This window comes from Momordica charantia (genome assembly GCF_013281855.1).
Source record: "Momordica charantia cultivar OHB3-1 chromosome 1 unlocalized genomic scaffold, Mcharantia_2.0 BLBB01000001.1, whole genome shotgun sequence".
In the NCBI taxonomy this organism is placed as follows: Eukaryota; Viridiplantae; Streptophyta; class Magnoliopsida; order Cucurbitales; family Cucurbitaceae; genus Momordica; species Momordica charantia.
The window spans coordinates 18,347,710-18,363,907 of NW_028275157.1; the positions used below are offsets into that span (position 1 = coordinate 18,347,710).

The following is a 16,198-nucleotide window of genomic DNA, read 5'->3' on the forward strand; positions in this document are numbered from 1 at the left end:
TCTCCCTTACGACTTATTCGGCATCCTGAAAGGCCGAAACTGCAGCTTCACCGGCTCTCCATTTCCGTCTACACGAAGGGGGTTTCCGTTTTCTTCTTCCTTCCAAGTTGCCCGTACTGAAATCTCTCTGTTTCTTCTGCCCGACCTCGTCCGCATGATCGTTTATTAACCTCTCTCCGGCCTCACAGCCGGCTTTTCTTCTGCCATGACGTCCATCACTTCCGTCGAATTGAATTACCTAGTCTTTCGGTACCTTCAGGAATCAGGTGGTTCTCGTCTTTCTAGCTCTTTTAAGCTTTCTGGAATTTCATTGTTGCTCTGGTTCTTGCCTTTTCACCTGTTCAGATAGATGTCAATTCGCTTTTATAACAGAAGGAAATTTTGAGCTGATTTTGATTTAGAAACGTAGTATCGTGGTTGGTTGGTTTTCCAGCTAGCTAGGGCAAGAAATTTAGTGTTCGTGCAATTAAAATTTGTAGATCAATGCAACTTTGGTAGGTTTACCAGAGCTTTCTTTTCCCTTCTCCTTCTGTACTTTTAAATACTGTGTGCTTCCATTAGGTTTTCCTCTAGTTTGATGTAGTGTTAATATAGGACCAAGACGGTTGTTCATGTGAGTTCTAGAGTCGGTTAGGACTTTGCATTCGCGAGGGAAGTTCTAACCATGGCTACAAGCCTGGTGCCCTTCCCAATTTGCTTGCTCGGGGTGAACAATGATTGTGGCTTTGTCATCCCTTTTAGTGCTATTTGGAGGGAAAATGAGAACCTAGGTACATTTTGATTTCATTTTCATACGCAGAAATTACTTTGAAGTATACTCGAATCTTGACAGTGGATAATCAAATGAACTCTAGTATAGTAAGTCATGCTTAACCGTACCCTTGAAACACTTTGAACCAAAAGCTCAAAGCTATGCATTGAAGTGAGCGACACCATACACGTCCTCATGGACCCTATATACACCTATAGAAACCCTCCTCGTGCTAACTAGATGTTCAAATTAATTTATTTTTTAGGATAAAGCTAGATGTTCAAATTAATAGCAACAAAAGGGGATCGCCAAAGGACCCTTCATCTCCCACTGAAGGTACGGAAGGGTTATAGGCAGTTTTCTCCGTCACACCACGACAAGTACGATTAAGGGCAGAAGGCACTGTCAAAGGTTGAAAAAGCCTCCATCAAATCCTCTCAACAAATGAACGCCTATAAAATTTGTGATCAAGATTATCAGATATATGCTTGCTAAGAACACACCATTCTGGATGGAGCATTAAGGAGTGAACTTTTAGATACAACCAAATGGTGTTGGTTCTTTTGAGTGCTACAAGCCATAAATAGAATTTAACCTTCTTTGGAAAGATGTGTGAATAACGTTGTACCAGTGCTTACCTTATCTAGTAAAGTCTAGGCCCTTCTTGGTTTTCCTTTTTCTCTTGTTGACCACCAAAGTGAAGGGAGTGCTTGAACCTAAAGGGCTGAATCAAATATGTTTGAATATAAAAGGATAAGGGCTGAATCAAATGAAATCCCTCACTTTTGATGTTATTTTTGATATAGTTATTGTACTAGCTCTTGGTTGGTGTAAATGTTTCTACTCCCCCTTCAATAGCTACTCTTTAAACGACCTTATTACAAGTTGCAAGGTGTTTTAGTAATTGCTCTTGTGGCCTTTTGTATATTTCACACCAAAAAAAAAAAAAGAAAAAGGATAAGGACTCGACTTGGTTATTTCCGTTGAAAGGGTTATAAGATAATGGTTAGAAGTGAATCTAGAATATAACAGCTACCTTGGCCCCTCAAAAAGATTCATCCACCCTTCTAGACAATAAAATTTTGTCAAGCTAACACACCACATTAGAATGCAAATTGGACTGCATAAATCTACCATTCACCAGGGCAGGGTGAAGGGTCTAAAAGCCCATGCTTTACAGTGAAACCATTAAATGTCTAAGTATATTTTGTAAACTTTCCTTTTACTCATTACTAATAGGCTTTTCCTTGGAGAATTTGGTAACATTAGTCACCCACTGTAGACACCAACAGTGACCACACCACCCAGATGGACCTCCGGACCGCCAGACCTCCCAACGCCTCCCAAAACAGATTCCTCTCCCTAAACCTTGGAGGCCCATATGCTGCAGTTGCTCCTCTTGTCTGAATCATCCTCCGATTTTGAGAATGAACAGAGATAGAAAAAGAGCGTCAAATAGCCAAACTGGGCAAACCCAGAGAGTCCATAGAATTAGAATACCCCCTGAGGAGCCCTCAGCATCAAGTCTCCCATTCCAAACACTGCCTCTCCAAATACTACTGACCAACCGTAAAGGAAAACACTTGCACATAGTTTCTCTAAATACTTTTATCTGTTAAATTGACTTTTATTTGACAATGTCGAGGAGTATAGGTCTCAATCCTGAAAAAGGATTTTTTCCAAATATAAGTTTTATTTTTTTGTTATTTTTAATATTTTTATAGTAGTATTATAATTATAATTGCACATATATTTGGAAAATTTGAGCCCATTGCTTATTTCTCTTTCTCTATGAGGTCATTCTCGGTTAGTTTTGAATTTTTGATCAATCTTATATCGAAGGAAGGAATTCTAATACTTTTTTGATAACTTTTTGTTTTCTAGGTTTTATACATTCAGCTTTTGCTTTAGGATATGAAGCTGGCATTAACAAGTGTCCTATTGATGGCAATTTGGTGCCACCTGGTGCTCTCATTACTGTTATACAGAAAGGGCTTCAGTATTTGGAGATGGAAGCTAACTTGAGTAATGTAATCACAAAAACTTTTTCTCTCTCCTATCTTTGTATAGTTGCATCTATTTAAGAATTACGCAGGCTTGCAACCTGAGGAAATTTTGTGTTAACCTTGTCAGAATGACACAGATCTAGATGAGGATTTCTCATTCCTACAGCCTTTGGACCTTATTACAAAAGATGTCCATGAACTGCGGCAAATAATCAAAGATAAAAGGAAGAGTTTATTAAAAGATAGAGAGAAGGATAAAGATTTAGATAAAGAACTTGAAAGTGAACGGGGACGTGTAAGAGAGAAGGAACGGCGTGAAAGTGAAGCCGAACGTGGACGTGCAAGAGAGAAGGAACGACTTGAAAGGGAGAAAGAAAGACTTGAAAGGGATAAGGATCATGATAAGGATAAAGAGAAAATCGAAAAGGATAAAGAGCGAGAAAAGCAACATGAGGATTTGACAGATAGAGATATGGTTATGGATCAAGATGAAAAGGTCCATGTGACCCAAGGAGAGAATGGAGTCTTTGGAGGTATTTTTTCCTTGGGTGTCTTTATTTAGTTCATGTTTGTATCCATGAAATTACTAATATATGTTGTCTTAGTAGTATGCTTGCGCTTGCAGTTGCCTTTTCCTCGATTGTGTATTTCTCAAGTAAAATCTAGTTTTCTTTTAAACTGTTTGACCTATCACGTATCTTTTTTTAGGCTGGTAATTTGGTCCTTATGTATGTTAATTGTTATATTTGGTTAGCATTATGAAGTGATTCTGGGTTCGTATGAAGTCACAAGAATGTTCAAATTGAATGGATATGTAAACTACTTTCTAGTGGAACATTTTATTGTTTTGTTGCCTTACCAGATGATGGATTTTGTAGTTTCCCCTCATCACCAATGATCTGAGCTCTTTCCACAGACAGAAATCCATTTTTTTTGCTGATTGAACTTGTGTGACAACTTTTGTATTTCATAGGACCAGAACCAATGGATATATCTACGACCTCAACATCTCAGTCATGTGAAATTTCCAGTTCTGATGTGACAATTCTTCAAGGACATACTTCTGAGGTGGGAACATGCTGTCAATCTTCTCTGTTTGTTTTGTAATCTTTTTCTCCTCCCAAAAGAATTGTGTGATATTTGATATTCTCCCTTATCCTCATTTTTTCTATTCCAGCTGTATGTCTATGTGACGATCTGTTGCTTGCTTTCCACATCTAGGTTTGTGCCTGTGCATGGAATCCAACAGGTTCTCTTCTTGCTTCAGGGTAGGCCCCTCTTTTTGATACACACAATAGATACTTTGAATTGTTTTTGTTTCGTAAGTACTAAGGGCTTGCATTCCAACGTTCTCTTGTTATTTTGATTGCATTATTTTTTAGCCTTTGTACCCCATGACATGATGTGACAGTTTTTCTGTTTGGATTAGTTCATGGCAAATGGATTTGGGATCAGTTAATCAGAGTATTAAATAGTTCACCATTTCTTCCTCTCTTTTTTTAAGTGGCAAATTGGGATGATATGTTGTGCTTAATCCACTTTTGTGTATCCTATTTATTGCTCCATCTCGTTGGATAATCACGAATTCCAAGTGCACTTAGCATTAATGTGATATGTCTCACGTGTAATAAAAAAAGGATACTTGATCAAATTGTATATAGAGTCTGACATGTCTCCCTCCTAGAATAGCAAGATACGTATATCATGTTTTCTCTAGTTCATGAGGCTTCCATATCCTTATATATATTTATTTTATAATTATTACCTCAATTACAGTTCTGGAGACTCAACAGCACGCATTTGGACAATAGCAGATGGTAGCAGTAGGTCTGGAGCTCAAAGTGGTCCTTTAAACGTGTTGGTTTTGAAGCATGTTAAGGGTAGAACTAATGAGAAGAGCAAAGATGTTACTACATTAGATTGGAATGTGAGTTTTTCGGACATCTTTTAAAAAATTGATTACATGTGGATGCTATTGATAAGCTCTCACCTCTAAAACCATGTATAATATGTTATTATCCTTTAAGGTCTGGTTGTGGTTTGCTTTGCTTCTTCACATTTTGTCATTGCAAATTGCGATTCCTTAGGACGTAGGAATAAATCTGCAATGACTCTAGTAGTAGTAACCTACATACTTCGATTTGCTCTCTCTTTTGAATCCCAGATATTGCAATTAGTCCCCTATTTTCTTACAATATGGTATGCCCCAAAGAGTAGATTCGTGGAAAAATATCCATAACCATTTTACAAGAAGTTCCAAGCTAACTCTGCAAAATTCATATTGCAGATCTGTGGCTAAGGAAGTTTGTTTATGGACTGATGGCTATATTGGAAGTTAGCTGCTCAATTAGGCTGGATGTTCTCTTTCGTTTTAATTTTCTTTTCTGGGCTGCCCTGGGACAGGGCTTGTAAGCTTAATGTTGTTTATTGTACAAAATATGCATACGAGGACACCCTCCCACCCACTCAAAAAAAAAAAAAAAAAGAAGAAAGAGGCGATGTCATGCTAATGCAACCTCTGTCCTATATATTTTGATGGTTATAATATTTATATGATTTTTGATTCTAAGATCGTTGTGTGACAAGGTTCCTTTAGTTCTTAAACTCAAAAAATATACAAAATTATGTATTTAGGTTTGCATCAACTGCTAGATGTGACTACTTTCTGCTTTATCTTCCTAATCATAACCATATAGCTTTTTGTTCTCATGTAGGGAGACGGGACCCTGCTTGCGACTGGTTCATATGATGGACAAGCTAGAATTTGGAGCACAAACGGTAAGCTCTATAATAAATTTGCTGCCTCAATTTTTACGTTAAGAAGGTGAAATGTAATTAAGATATGTAGCAGCTAAGGACGTACATGGACATGAAGTGGTCAAATGGCTCAGACACACTAACATGCCATTTTCTGAGAAATTAGGATCCGAGCATATTTGACACATTTTAATTAATAGACATCAAACTGTCTCTGTTTGAAATTATGGCGTTTATATTTAGAATTACCAAACGAAACGAAGGATAACATGTAACACACAAGAAGTTGAAATGCTGCTTTTATTTCTCTGCTTATCTTGTATCTTATAGTAAATGGTTTTTAGAAATCCAAAACCAAGTGTCGTTCTTAATGATTCAATGTCTCATAGGAAGGGAAAATTCAATATCAAATAATATGTACAATCACTTGTTTAAAGAACAAGTTTGATGTTTTATTCAAAATTGATTACATTTGAGCAAACGTAATACATGCGTATTTTGGTGTTCTCATGCTAATTTATGCTAACTGTCAGTATATGATACAACGAATATAAACACATTACTTGAATTAAATTATTCGTGCTTGAGACCATACTGGAGTAGACACAAATAGTTCCTGAACAGGTCAGTTGTGATAAACCTAATAGGAAATTCTCATTTTTTATAAAAAAGAAATACAAGCAGCGAGTAGTGCGTCATGCATCAAACATCAAAGATCTTCCTGAACTAGGACTCCATCAATTACCAAAAGGTTTCCATTTGTCCTCTCTAAATTTGGTCAGGGTGCCAGACTGGTATTAATGTCAAACCACTGGGACCCCTTCTGTTAGGGGATTGAATCCAAAAAATTTGCTTGGGGTTCTGGATGCTGGAACCCTGTGGCCTGGCGTTTGTTATTGAAGTGACCCAACTGATAAAGAACCACTGGGTCAAGCAGAGGAGCAAAGCTAAAAATGTGGGCTGGACTGCTAGGTATTTTTAAGGATCAATTCTAGTGCCTGGACAGACCCAATACATGACAACAAGGACAACCCCCTATTAACTAAGAAAACCAATTTGATTGGGGAATCGACCTGGATCAATGCCAATAGAGACACACTTTACAAGCACCTCACAAACACTCGACTCTAGAGGAGGGATAAAGGTCTTATGTCAGGTGTGAGAAGAGGCATTCCATGGGTCATCATCGCGAAAGCAATATGAAGATTCTGTTGGTATTGGAAGGAATGGAAGAAGTTGATGGATGAGGAACAAGGAACTAAGGTGAAGAAATGTTGCTAGAGGTAGCACAACTCTTTTTTTGCCTCACACAATGAAGCTAAAGTGGATGTTTTATGAAAATTGGTAATGGTCATGTTAGATTGTGGGGCAACCCATAACTTTGTCATTGAAAACTTGGGTGCAGATTTGGAGCTATCTTGGGGGAAGAGTGGAGGACTGTTGGGGTTAGGTAAGACCATCAAAGGGAAGGGGTTTTTTGAGGAGTGACACTAATACTATTTACTACTAACAAACTTGAGGTGGTGGAATTCTTACCTCTTGATCAGGCAACTGTGACGTTTTATTCTTGGTATGCAATGGCTGGGCACAACGAGAAAATGTAAATCAATTGGAAACCAAAAATGTGGTTTGCTCTCAAATGAGGGTACAAAAACCTTCTATCATGCCACCACAAACGCACTCTCCTTCCGAAGAGGTTTTAGATAACATACAGCAGTCTCCTTCCCCTCCTTTGGTTTGCCATGGCTAATCTCCATCACGTGCCAGATAGGGGATGGGTGAAGTTTCTGGAAGGAGAGGTCGAAGGTTGCTATTTTTGTACTAATTCTTTTATGTGAAATCTATCACCCACTACAAGATCCCTTAGACACGTAGCAAGTGGGTTACCAACTAGCCAAATGAAGACAAATAATTTCATAGAAAGATCCTTCACATATCGCCTGAAAATATTTGCCAAGATCTCTAACTTTCTAAGATCGATCAAATGTTTCTGGATTATAAACCTTCCTAATTATTGAAAGAGCAAAAAATACTATCATGAACAATACGAAGAAAGAGGTAGTATCATTATTAAGTTGAAGAACAGAAAGAGGAGTATACTTTGGTTGTTGGTACCAACCTTGAAATCCTCAATCAAGACCTTGATCACTATTTGAACTAATTGAATAAGAAAAACTACCAAGGTCAAAAGAAAAGTAGGAGGATCTCCTCTTCTAACACCTATCAACATTTTGAATACCCTCCGAAGAGGTTTGAAAAGGAATAAGGCAATCCTTAAAGCTACACGTCTATTTGGCATAATTTTTCCTCCCTTCATTGAACTTTGTTGCACTGCGTTCTCTGTGCATCTCATTCTGGTTGTATTGCTTTATACTTATGCTCCAGGTGAGTTAAGGAGCACATTAAGTAAACACAAAGGACCGATATTTTCTCTGAAGTGGAACAAGAAAGGTGATTATCTTCTCACTGGAAGCTGTGACAAAACTGCTATTGTTTGGGATGTGAAGGCTGAGGAATGGAAGCAACAGTTTGAATTTCATTCAGGTCGTATACATTGATTGTTGTTGAAAGAAAAAAAAAATGCTTGTAAAAAGTTTGCCATAGTGATGCTGTTTTTACATTTAGGTCCAACACTTGATGTTGATTGGCGCAATAATGTATCATTTGCAACAAGTTCCACGGACAATATGATATATGTCTGCAAGATTGGAGAAACTCGTCCTATTAAAACTTTTGCAGGACATCAGGTTCCTTTTTACCCCCCTCCCTCTTTTAAATGTTTGATATTGCTAGTCGTGTAACTTGAATATTAAGTTATTATTATTGACTTTGGTCTAAATTCATCATTTTTTTAATAATTTAAATTTGTATTATTATTTTTGTGCAAGAAACAAATTCATTGATGGTCCAAATTCATTATTGAGCTGAGTGTTATTTTCTAGTTCTATTTCAAGTTTTGGAATTATGCAAATTGCACGTTTTGGGGGGCAAAATTTTCTTATTCTATCTAATTTTGTTTTTGCAACTTTGTAGGGTGAAGTGAACTGTGTCAAATGGGATCCCACAGGATCGTTGTTGGCTTCATGTTCTGATGATATCACAGCTAAGGTTATTTATATTATTCAATTTCGTGGTCTCATTTGCAATCAATTTATGAGTTCAACTTAGTATCTCTTCCTTTGATCTTTTAAATGAGAACGTGTTGCATGTGCCGCTTATTTGTTACATGCTCTGCTTGTATCTTGCTTCTCGGCATTTGTTTTTCAATTGTGTTCACCAGAAAGTTTGATGCAGATATGGAGTATGAAGCAGGACAAGTATGTTTATGATCTGAGGGAACATTCCAAGGTACTACTTATGATCCATTTTCATGTGCTTGAATTTATATTTCTCTTTATATTAGACTAAAATTTCAGCAATTTCTTTTTTTCAGGAGATATACACCATAAGATGGAGTCCCACAGGACCGGGTACAAACAATCCTAATCAGCAGTTAGTGTTGGCTAGGTAATTAGCCGAGTTGATGTGCACTTTTTTAACCTATAATAATCCAATCATGCGCTTGACCTAATGGTTTTCTTGTTTTATAGTGCATCATTTGACTCAACGGTGAAACTGTGGGATGTAGAACTCGGGAAACTCATTTGTAGTCTAAATGGACATAGGTACCATTATTGATTGTCAAATATATTTAGAGTTCTTATTGCATCGAAGCATATGTAGATTTACCTAATCTTCCTAATCTTCAAGAAATTTAATGTCGTCTACTAATACTATTAGTTGAATCACCAGGGAACCTGTATATTCTGTTGCATTCAGCCCAAATGGTGAGTACTTGGCCAGTGGTTCTCTTGATAAATCAATGCACATCTGGTCACTTAAGGAAGGCAAGATTGTTAAAACATACACTGGGAACGGGGGTATATTTGAAGTTTGCTGGAATAAGGAAGGTGATAAGATCGCTGCATGTTTTGCCAACAACACTGTTTGTGTCTTAGATTTCAGAATGTGAGATATTGAGAAGTACCAATAGAATTAGCTTCTTATGTTTACTTATTTTATTTATTTTGATGGGGAAGAGAACTTATACCCGGTGGAGGGGCGCCATGTTCTCTTAGCCTAGACCTTAGTCGTAACTTTTCTGATGTCAATTTTTACTGTTCTAGTAATTGTCACTCCATTGATAACAGTCCCTGTTTCATTGACTTGTGTACAGCATTTGTAACCTTTGTTAGCAATTCTTAGCCGATTGTTGTATTGCAGTATGTATGTTAGTATTGCTCCACTGGCTCCATCTATTTCTCCATATTTTCAAATGAACTCTGGAATGTTCCTGAAGCACACACTTGAATTATATTGTTCCAAATTACATTACAGTTATTGACTACTCGTGTTGGATAACACTTGGGCTAGATTTTCGCTCTTTGGTGTAATGAATTTGTTCATTTGTCCTTATTCTAAGCTAACAGCCTTTGAATTGGATACAAATTTTAGACAGCGTGGGAATCTCAGTTGAAGATACAAATAAGAACATTTCATGTTGTAAGCTACTTTTATAATGAATAACTTCTTACAGGACCCCTGATGAATTTGATTACAACAGTTCCCAAATCATCTCACCAGTAATCTCCACAAGAACATAATCCATCTTCAAAGTGATGGAAGCGATTTCGATCCCTCATTACAATTTTACGTCCAGTGATCTTCGATATCAACTTCATTACGGCATGGCAATCTGAACATACTCGTAGATTCTTCACAATCTTGACAGTGGTGCCCGGTTGAGTACTGATAAGCCCGAAGGCAATAGCAAGCTTCTCACTGTGAACTTCAAGTGATTGCTCCTTCTGTTCCTCCCCAAGGTCATGTAACACAATATCGGTCTGTGGTGCGTATCCGTGAGCTCTAAGCCAGCGATTTATCTCATTCAACATCATATAGATTTCTTTGGTTTTGGGATGTTTCCTCTCACCAGCAACGAACTCATGCACCTTATTGTTAACTTCAATTGAGCTGCAACCAGGCTCCTTTTCAATGCCATGCTCCTTCATCAACGTCCTTATCTTAGCAACCCCTTCCCAATTGCCTGTGGCAGCATATATATTGGAAAGAAGAACATAAGTCCCTGAATTTGCAAGCTTCTGGTCAACTAGAAACTCTGCAATCTCCTCTCCCAATTTGATGTTACCATGGAGTCTACAAGACCCAAGTAACGTCCCCCACAAAACAGGATCAGCTGCAACCGTCATGTTTTTCACGAGATTGTATGCTTCTTCAAGATGTCCAGCATGTCCTAGAAGATTAACCATACATCCATAATGCTCGACCTTCGGTTCGATTCCATATTCTTTTCTCATCAAACTGAGGAACCTCCTTCCCTCCTCCACCATCCCACCATGGCTGCAGGCACTCAGAATGCCAATGAAAGTGATATCAGTTGGCTGGTATCCGATCGCAGTCATTTCCTCGAACAACTGCAATACATGTTGGAAAAATCCGTGCATCGCATACCCCACAATCATCGAATTCCAGGCAACCACATCCTTATCTCTAATCCCATCAAATACCAAACGTGCATCTTCCAAGCTACCACATTTGCTATACATATCAACCAGTGCGGTGCCGACATGAACATTCATCTCAATCCCCTTATTCTCAATATACGAATGAACCCACCTTCCAGATTCGAGGGCACCCAGCTGCCCACATGCGGAGAGCACAGCCAGAACTGTTACTTCATTGGGCTTAACTTTCGCCACCAACATTCGCCTGAAAAGCTTCAAAGACTCATTGGGAACACCATTCTGCGCATACCCACCAATCATCACGTTCCAACAGACCACATCCCTCTCTTTCATCCCATCAAACAAGGCCCGTGCCTCGTCCAGCTCCCCCAGCTTCGTGTAGCAAGTGAGCATAGCCGTTAGGGAAACCAAACTTCGCTCAGGCATTTTATCAAACAGTTGGCGCGCACACACGACTTCGCCCCCTCTCGCGTATACATCGACCAGGCCCGTTCTGACATATAAATCGGAATCGAACCCGAGTTTTATTGCTTGGCAATGGAGGGCTTTTCCCGGTTCCAGCGAGCAGGATTTCAAGACAGAGGAGAAGGTGAACACATTGGGCTCGACTCCACGGGTTAGCATTTGGGAATAGAAATCGAGAGCTTGGTCAAATAGCCCACATTGTGCGTGACTGTGGATAATCGAAGAATAGGAGAAGACATTGGGGTCATCGGAGGTGTTGAAAACGGCCACCGAATAGTCAAGGCGGCCGACAGTGGCGTAGGAGCGTTGGAGCTTGAAATTTAAGATGGGGTGATGGTAAAGCCCCTGCCGGAGAAGAGAAGCGTGAATTTGAAGCAGGCGGATGACGGACCTCGATTTGTCGATTAGTGACGCAAACCTCTCTACTTGTTGGGAACGATCGGAGGTAGTGGCGGTGGAAGGAGAAGATGGTAACAGAGATGAACGGTTAGTGGTGACAAGGGGCGGCGGCGATGGAGGTGGAGCTGTGAAAAAGGAAGAAGATGACATTGTTTTGGTGCTAATTCAAGGATTTGGCGCCATGGAATTCATGGTTCGACTCATCGCTAAGACGGAGAGAGAACGGGGAAGAAGAAGAACAATTCAATGGGATATTTTTTCCCGCATTTCTAGCCAATTTTTATTGTTCATCGAAAATATAGAAATCTTATAATAATAAATAAATAAACTGAAATACCGAAAGTTTCTTTTTTTCCTCCCATATCTTTAAAGCCAGAAGGCTAATTGTTTCGATGGATCTTCGTTTGTCAAGGTATATCAAGAAAATCTTATTTTAACTTTATGAATTTTAGAAGAACACGATCATTACAACTTTTTTTAGTTCATTAATTCAGGTTGAACAATGCTTGTGAAAATATATTGTGGAGATATCTTGATTATTTAGATTTTTTTTTTTTGATTTACCATTTCAACAAGGTACAATGCCACTTCATTGATGAAATGAAGTACCACTTTTCTAACTATTGTTGATTGACACCCACATATTATATTACCTTTTGAAGGTCCTTTATATGTCTAACAATGATCTCCAAATTGTCCTTTTTGATGGTGACAAATGGTCACCAATAAGTCCCAAAAATTTCTATTGAGATATAGAATGGAGGTCACTAAATAGGAGAATCTAGTACAAAATTTCAAAAAAGTTTTTGGCTTGGAGATCACCTTGAAAGCCTTGTAGTTGGACAATTATAATAATTTCACCCGTGATTTATCGTATAAACTAATATTTATGTTGTCTTTCTAAATAATATAGTAGATATGGTTAAAGTAAATAATTTTATGCTCGTCCATAAATCTCCCAATCAAATAACCCCTTAAGAATATAGAGGGCTAGTGGAAGCTAGCTCTTATTCTTGCTCTTCTCAACTTTCAATGTCATGAATATAGAGGAACCGGATGCAATTATGTGATAACAACACCAACGTTGAATGATAGGTATTAGTGGACAAAGTATTGTATCCCACATTCTATACTTTTTTTTTCTTTTTATAAATTATTGGAATGCAATAAATTAAAGCTGCCAAGTATTATTGGTTTCACTTCTTTGGATATTCTTTTAGGTTTTCCAGAGACATTGGATGCTTTGGTTTCGAGCATTTTAATACTTATCCAGTTTCCTACTACTTATTACATGTTCAAGTAGACCTCTTCAATTGTGAAATATACCTGAAAAGAGCAAGAGGTTACAAAGAAAGAAGAAGAATGTAGAAGAGAGAAGTATGTGAGAAATATATGTGCTAGAAAAAAACTTTCCTTAATAAGTTTTAAGCATGAGATTGATGAATAAGTTTAAGCTTTCCAATTTGTTTTCCAAACAAATAATTAAAGCAATAAGCATGAGATTAATTAGTAAGTTTAAGACATTGAGTATGGAACTTAGAGAACTTGAAACTCATTTCTATTTTTTGAGAGAGTTTAATTTTATAATAAACTTGATACTTAGCAAAGTGAGAGAGAAGAGATTACTTTGATTACTTTTATAAAATTTTCATACAGATGATTTAGGATTAATTGAGGGGTGAAGATTGTGAAACCAACAATAGATATAAAATTGAAGTTTGAATTTGAAACGCATTAAATATAAAATTGGTTTGGATTCAGCTCAATCCATCATGCCACCCATTAATGGCTTAGAGAGCATCAAATCTTGTTAATTATCCCAAAAGAAAAAGAACTTTGGCATCTAAATCTCTACTTCACAGCCCACCATGTTGCCCAACATATATTTCTCTTGTCGTCTCTGTTATCAAGTTCATCAAGGACACAGATTCTCTCTCACATGCTTAAGAAAACCACAACATTGAAACATTTAAAATCCAGTTGGGAAATGTGGACATGACACCTTTAAGACACCCAGTTGTACAATATATAATTGTGACAAGACAACCTTGTAGGTATGTTTTGTCACCATTGACATGCCCCATAACTAAGAGTAAAGATAAAAAAGAAGGGAAAAAGAAAAAAGGGAAACGAAAACATTGAGAATAATCCTACTATTTCTTTGAAGTTGAGTCGTGTCATGTACTCTTAAAAATATGCTTCGAGGTTTGAGATTTACTTTATCTCAGAGACTCCACAATAAAATTTAAGAGGAAAATAAAAGCAAAATGATTTTAAAAGATATTCGACTAAATATTATATTATATTTTAGTATTAAACAAATGTAAATAGAAAGACCTATTGATCACCACAAAATTGGTAATAATGCAGTGCCAAATCAAGTACAATATGATGATATATAGAAAGTGAAACTTATAATTCATTATTTATTCACAATATTTATTTTGTTTTTAAAGAATAGGTCGTCTAAGAAAACTTCGTAAAGACAACCAACTTTAAAACTGAGTTATATATCTAAACAAATTTTAATTTCACTCAAATTCTTCCCTAAGTACCAAAAAATAATTTTGAAAACAAAAATTCTGAAACACAAACACTTTATCATAAAGTTGTGCATCATCATTCACACTTCAGTTTGAGCATATAGTTTGGAAGAATGTATAGAATAATAGAATAAAAGGCTTAAAGAGCGACAATGAAACATTGTAATGTGGAATCTCTGTCTCATAGGTACATAATTGAATGAATATTATAGTACACTTACAAAGCTTCTGTTTCTATAAGATTAGAGAGAGAATAATTTTAAGAGCTTAGCTTGATGTCCAAAGCTAGCCAAACAATAACTCCAACTTGTAACTCAAGCAATCACTCCCTCATCTCCTCCCCATTGTTGTAGATTCTTCTTATTATTCCCTCCCCTATTTAACTCCCAAAATCACCCCTGATGCACCTTTGAAACCAACTTCTACCATGAACTTTCCCAACAAAGAAGGCCAAACTGGGACTTTGGCAGATGATAACTTAGGCAAATGGCTGAGTTTAGGCCTCGACAGAACTGGCCCGTCCGCGACTACCGCTGTGTCGGGGACGAAATCAAAGCTCGTCAAGGCTGGTGGGGGCGGAGGCGACGATAAGCTCTTCTCATGCAATTTTTGCATGAAGAAGTTCTACAGCTCCCAAGCTTTGGGAGGGCACCAAAACGCCCACAAGAGAGAAAGAGGAGCTGCCAAAAGGCACCAAACGGATACGAAAATGATGATGCTCTCAACAATGGCGGTTTCTGATCTAAACTACGCAGTGGCTTCACTCGGTATTAGACCCCATTCGGTTGCCCACAACCCTTCTTCCCATTCGCCATGGCCAAGATCTTTGAGAAGGGAAGAAGCCAAAGCCATGGAAATGGAAGTGGGTTTTTCGAATTGTTGGCCGGGAAGCTTCCGGTTGAAGAGAGTGGAAAAGGAAGGATCCTCCTCCATCAACCACCTGGACTTAAATCTTAGCCTATGATAGTTCAACAGTTAAGATTATTTTACTCATTTATTAAAAGGTAGAGATTCAAATACTACACAAAAAAAAAAAAAAAAAATAGTCTCGAAATTATGTTATCAGGCATTATTGTAAATTGTTATATATATATTCTTTAGGGTTATGTTTAAAAAAAAAAAAAAGCTTTAATAAAAGAAAACTTGTGTTTGAGCTTTTCGTTTCTTACCTATCACATATGTAAGCATATTATTCCCTTTCATCTTGTTTTCTTTGTCTGAAGAATCGAATAACTACCAGAAGGAGAAAGTTTAAAGTTTTTTTTTTTTTTCAATTATAATTTTTATTGAATTTTTTCAAATTTATGTTTCTTAAAAGAATAATTGATAATTGTGAATTATACTCTCATACAAATGCTTATATTTAAAAAAAACAAAATTGGTTAAGGGCTTGGTATTTGTGGCACACGCTACAAGAAGAGGAAAAATAAACGGCAAGAATATTTAGCCAATTGTTGAAAAATATATAAAATAGATTAATGACTTGCATTGTATACAAATGACTTAATTATAAGATGCAACTTGCAATATACATTTTGTGGCATGAGTTAATTTGCAATGGTTAATTATTTTATAAATTTATAAGTTTCTATTTTTTTAAAAAATTTTGTTTGCCAACAGAATTGTTTGGCTTTTGTAGTCCATTTCGATGAGTTATTTTAAATTTTTTTTGTACGAACGGTAGAAATTGACAATAGAAGATAGAGTAGAGTGTCTTTTTTTAAAAAAATGAAGTAAAAGAGTTTACTAATA

The 16,198-nt window shown here is 37.1% G+C and overlaps 3 protein-coding genes across 3 annotated transcripts; 2 read left to right on the top strand and 1 right to left on the bottom strand.

Moving 5' to 3' along the window:
- On the top strand, nt 1-9,799 carry HOS15 (WD-40 repeat family protein). Its single transcript, XM_022276812.2, has 14 exons — nt 1-266; nt 2,636-2,781; nt 2,885-3,290; nt 3,731-3,825; nt 3,979-4,025; nt 4,534-4,684; nt 5,472-5,535; nt 7,900-8,058; nt 8,140-8,261; nt 8,548-8,622; nt 8,809-8,862; nt 8,948-9,021; nt 9,105-9,179; nt 9,307-9,799. Exons 1-14 carry the CDS (start codon nt 206-208, stop codon nt 9,524-9,526), a joined length of 1,749 nt encoding a protein of 582 aa, XP_022132504.1. The 5' UTR covers nt 1-205; the 3' UTR covers nt 9,527-9,799.
- Nucleotides 9,800-10,026: 227 nt separating this feature from the next.
- LOC111005343 (Tetratricopeptide repeat (TPR)-like superfamily protein) lies at nt 10,027-12,280 on the bottom strand. Its single transcript, XM_022276811.2, has one exon. The coding sequence runs from the start codon at nt 12,051-12,053 to the stop codon at nt 10,131-10,133; it is 1,923 nt and encodes a 640-aa protein (XP_022132503.1). The 5' UTR covers nt 12,054-12,280; the 3' UTR covers nt 10,027-10,130.
- A 2,593-nt stretch (nt 12,281-14,873) lies between these two features.
- Nucleotides 14,874-15,410, top strand: LOC111005496 (zinc finger protein 4-like). Its single transcript, XM_022277006.1, has one exon. It carries the CDS (start codon nt 14,874-14,876, stop codon nt 15,408-15,410), a length of 537 nt encoding a protein of 178 aa, XP_022132698.1.
- Nucleotides 15,411-16,198: the final 788 nt, after the last annotated feature.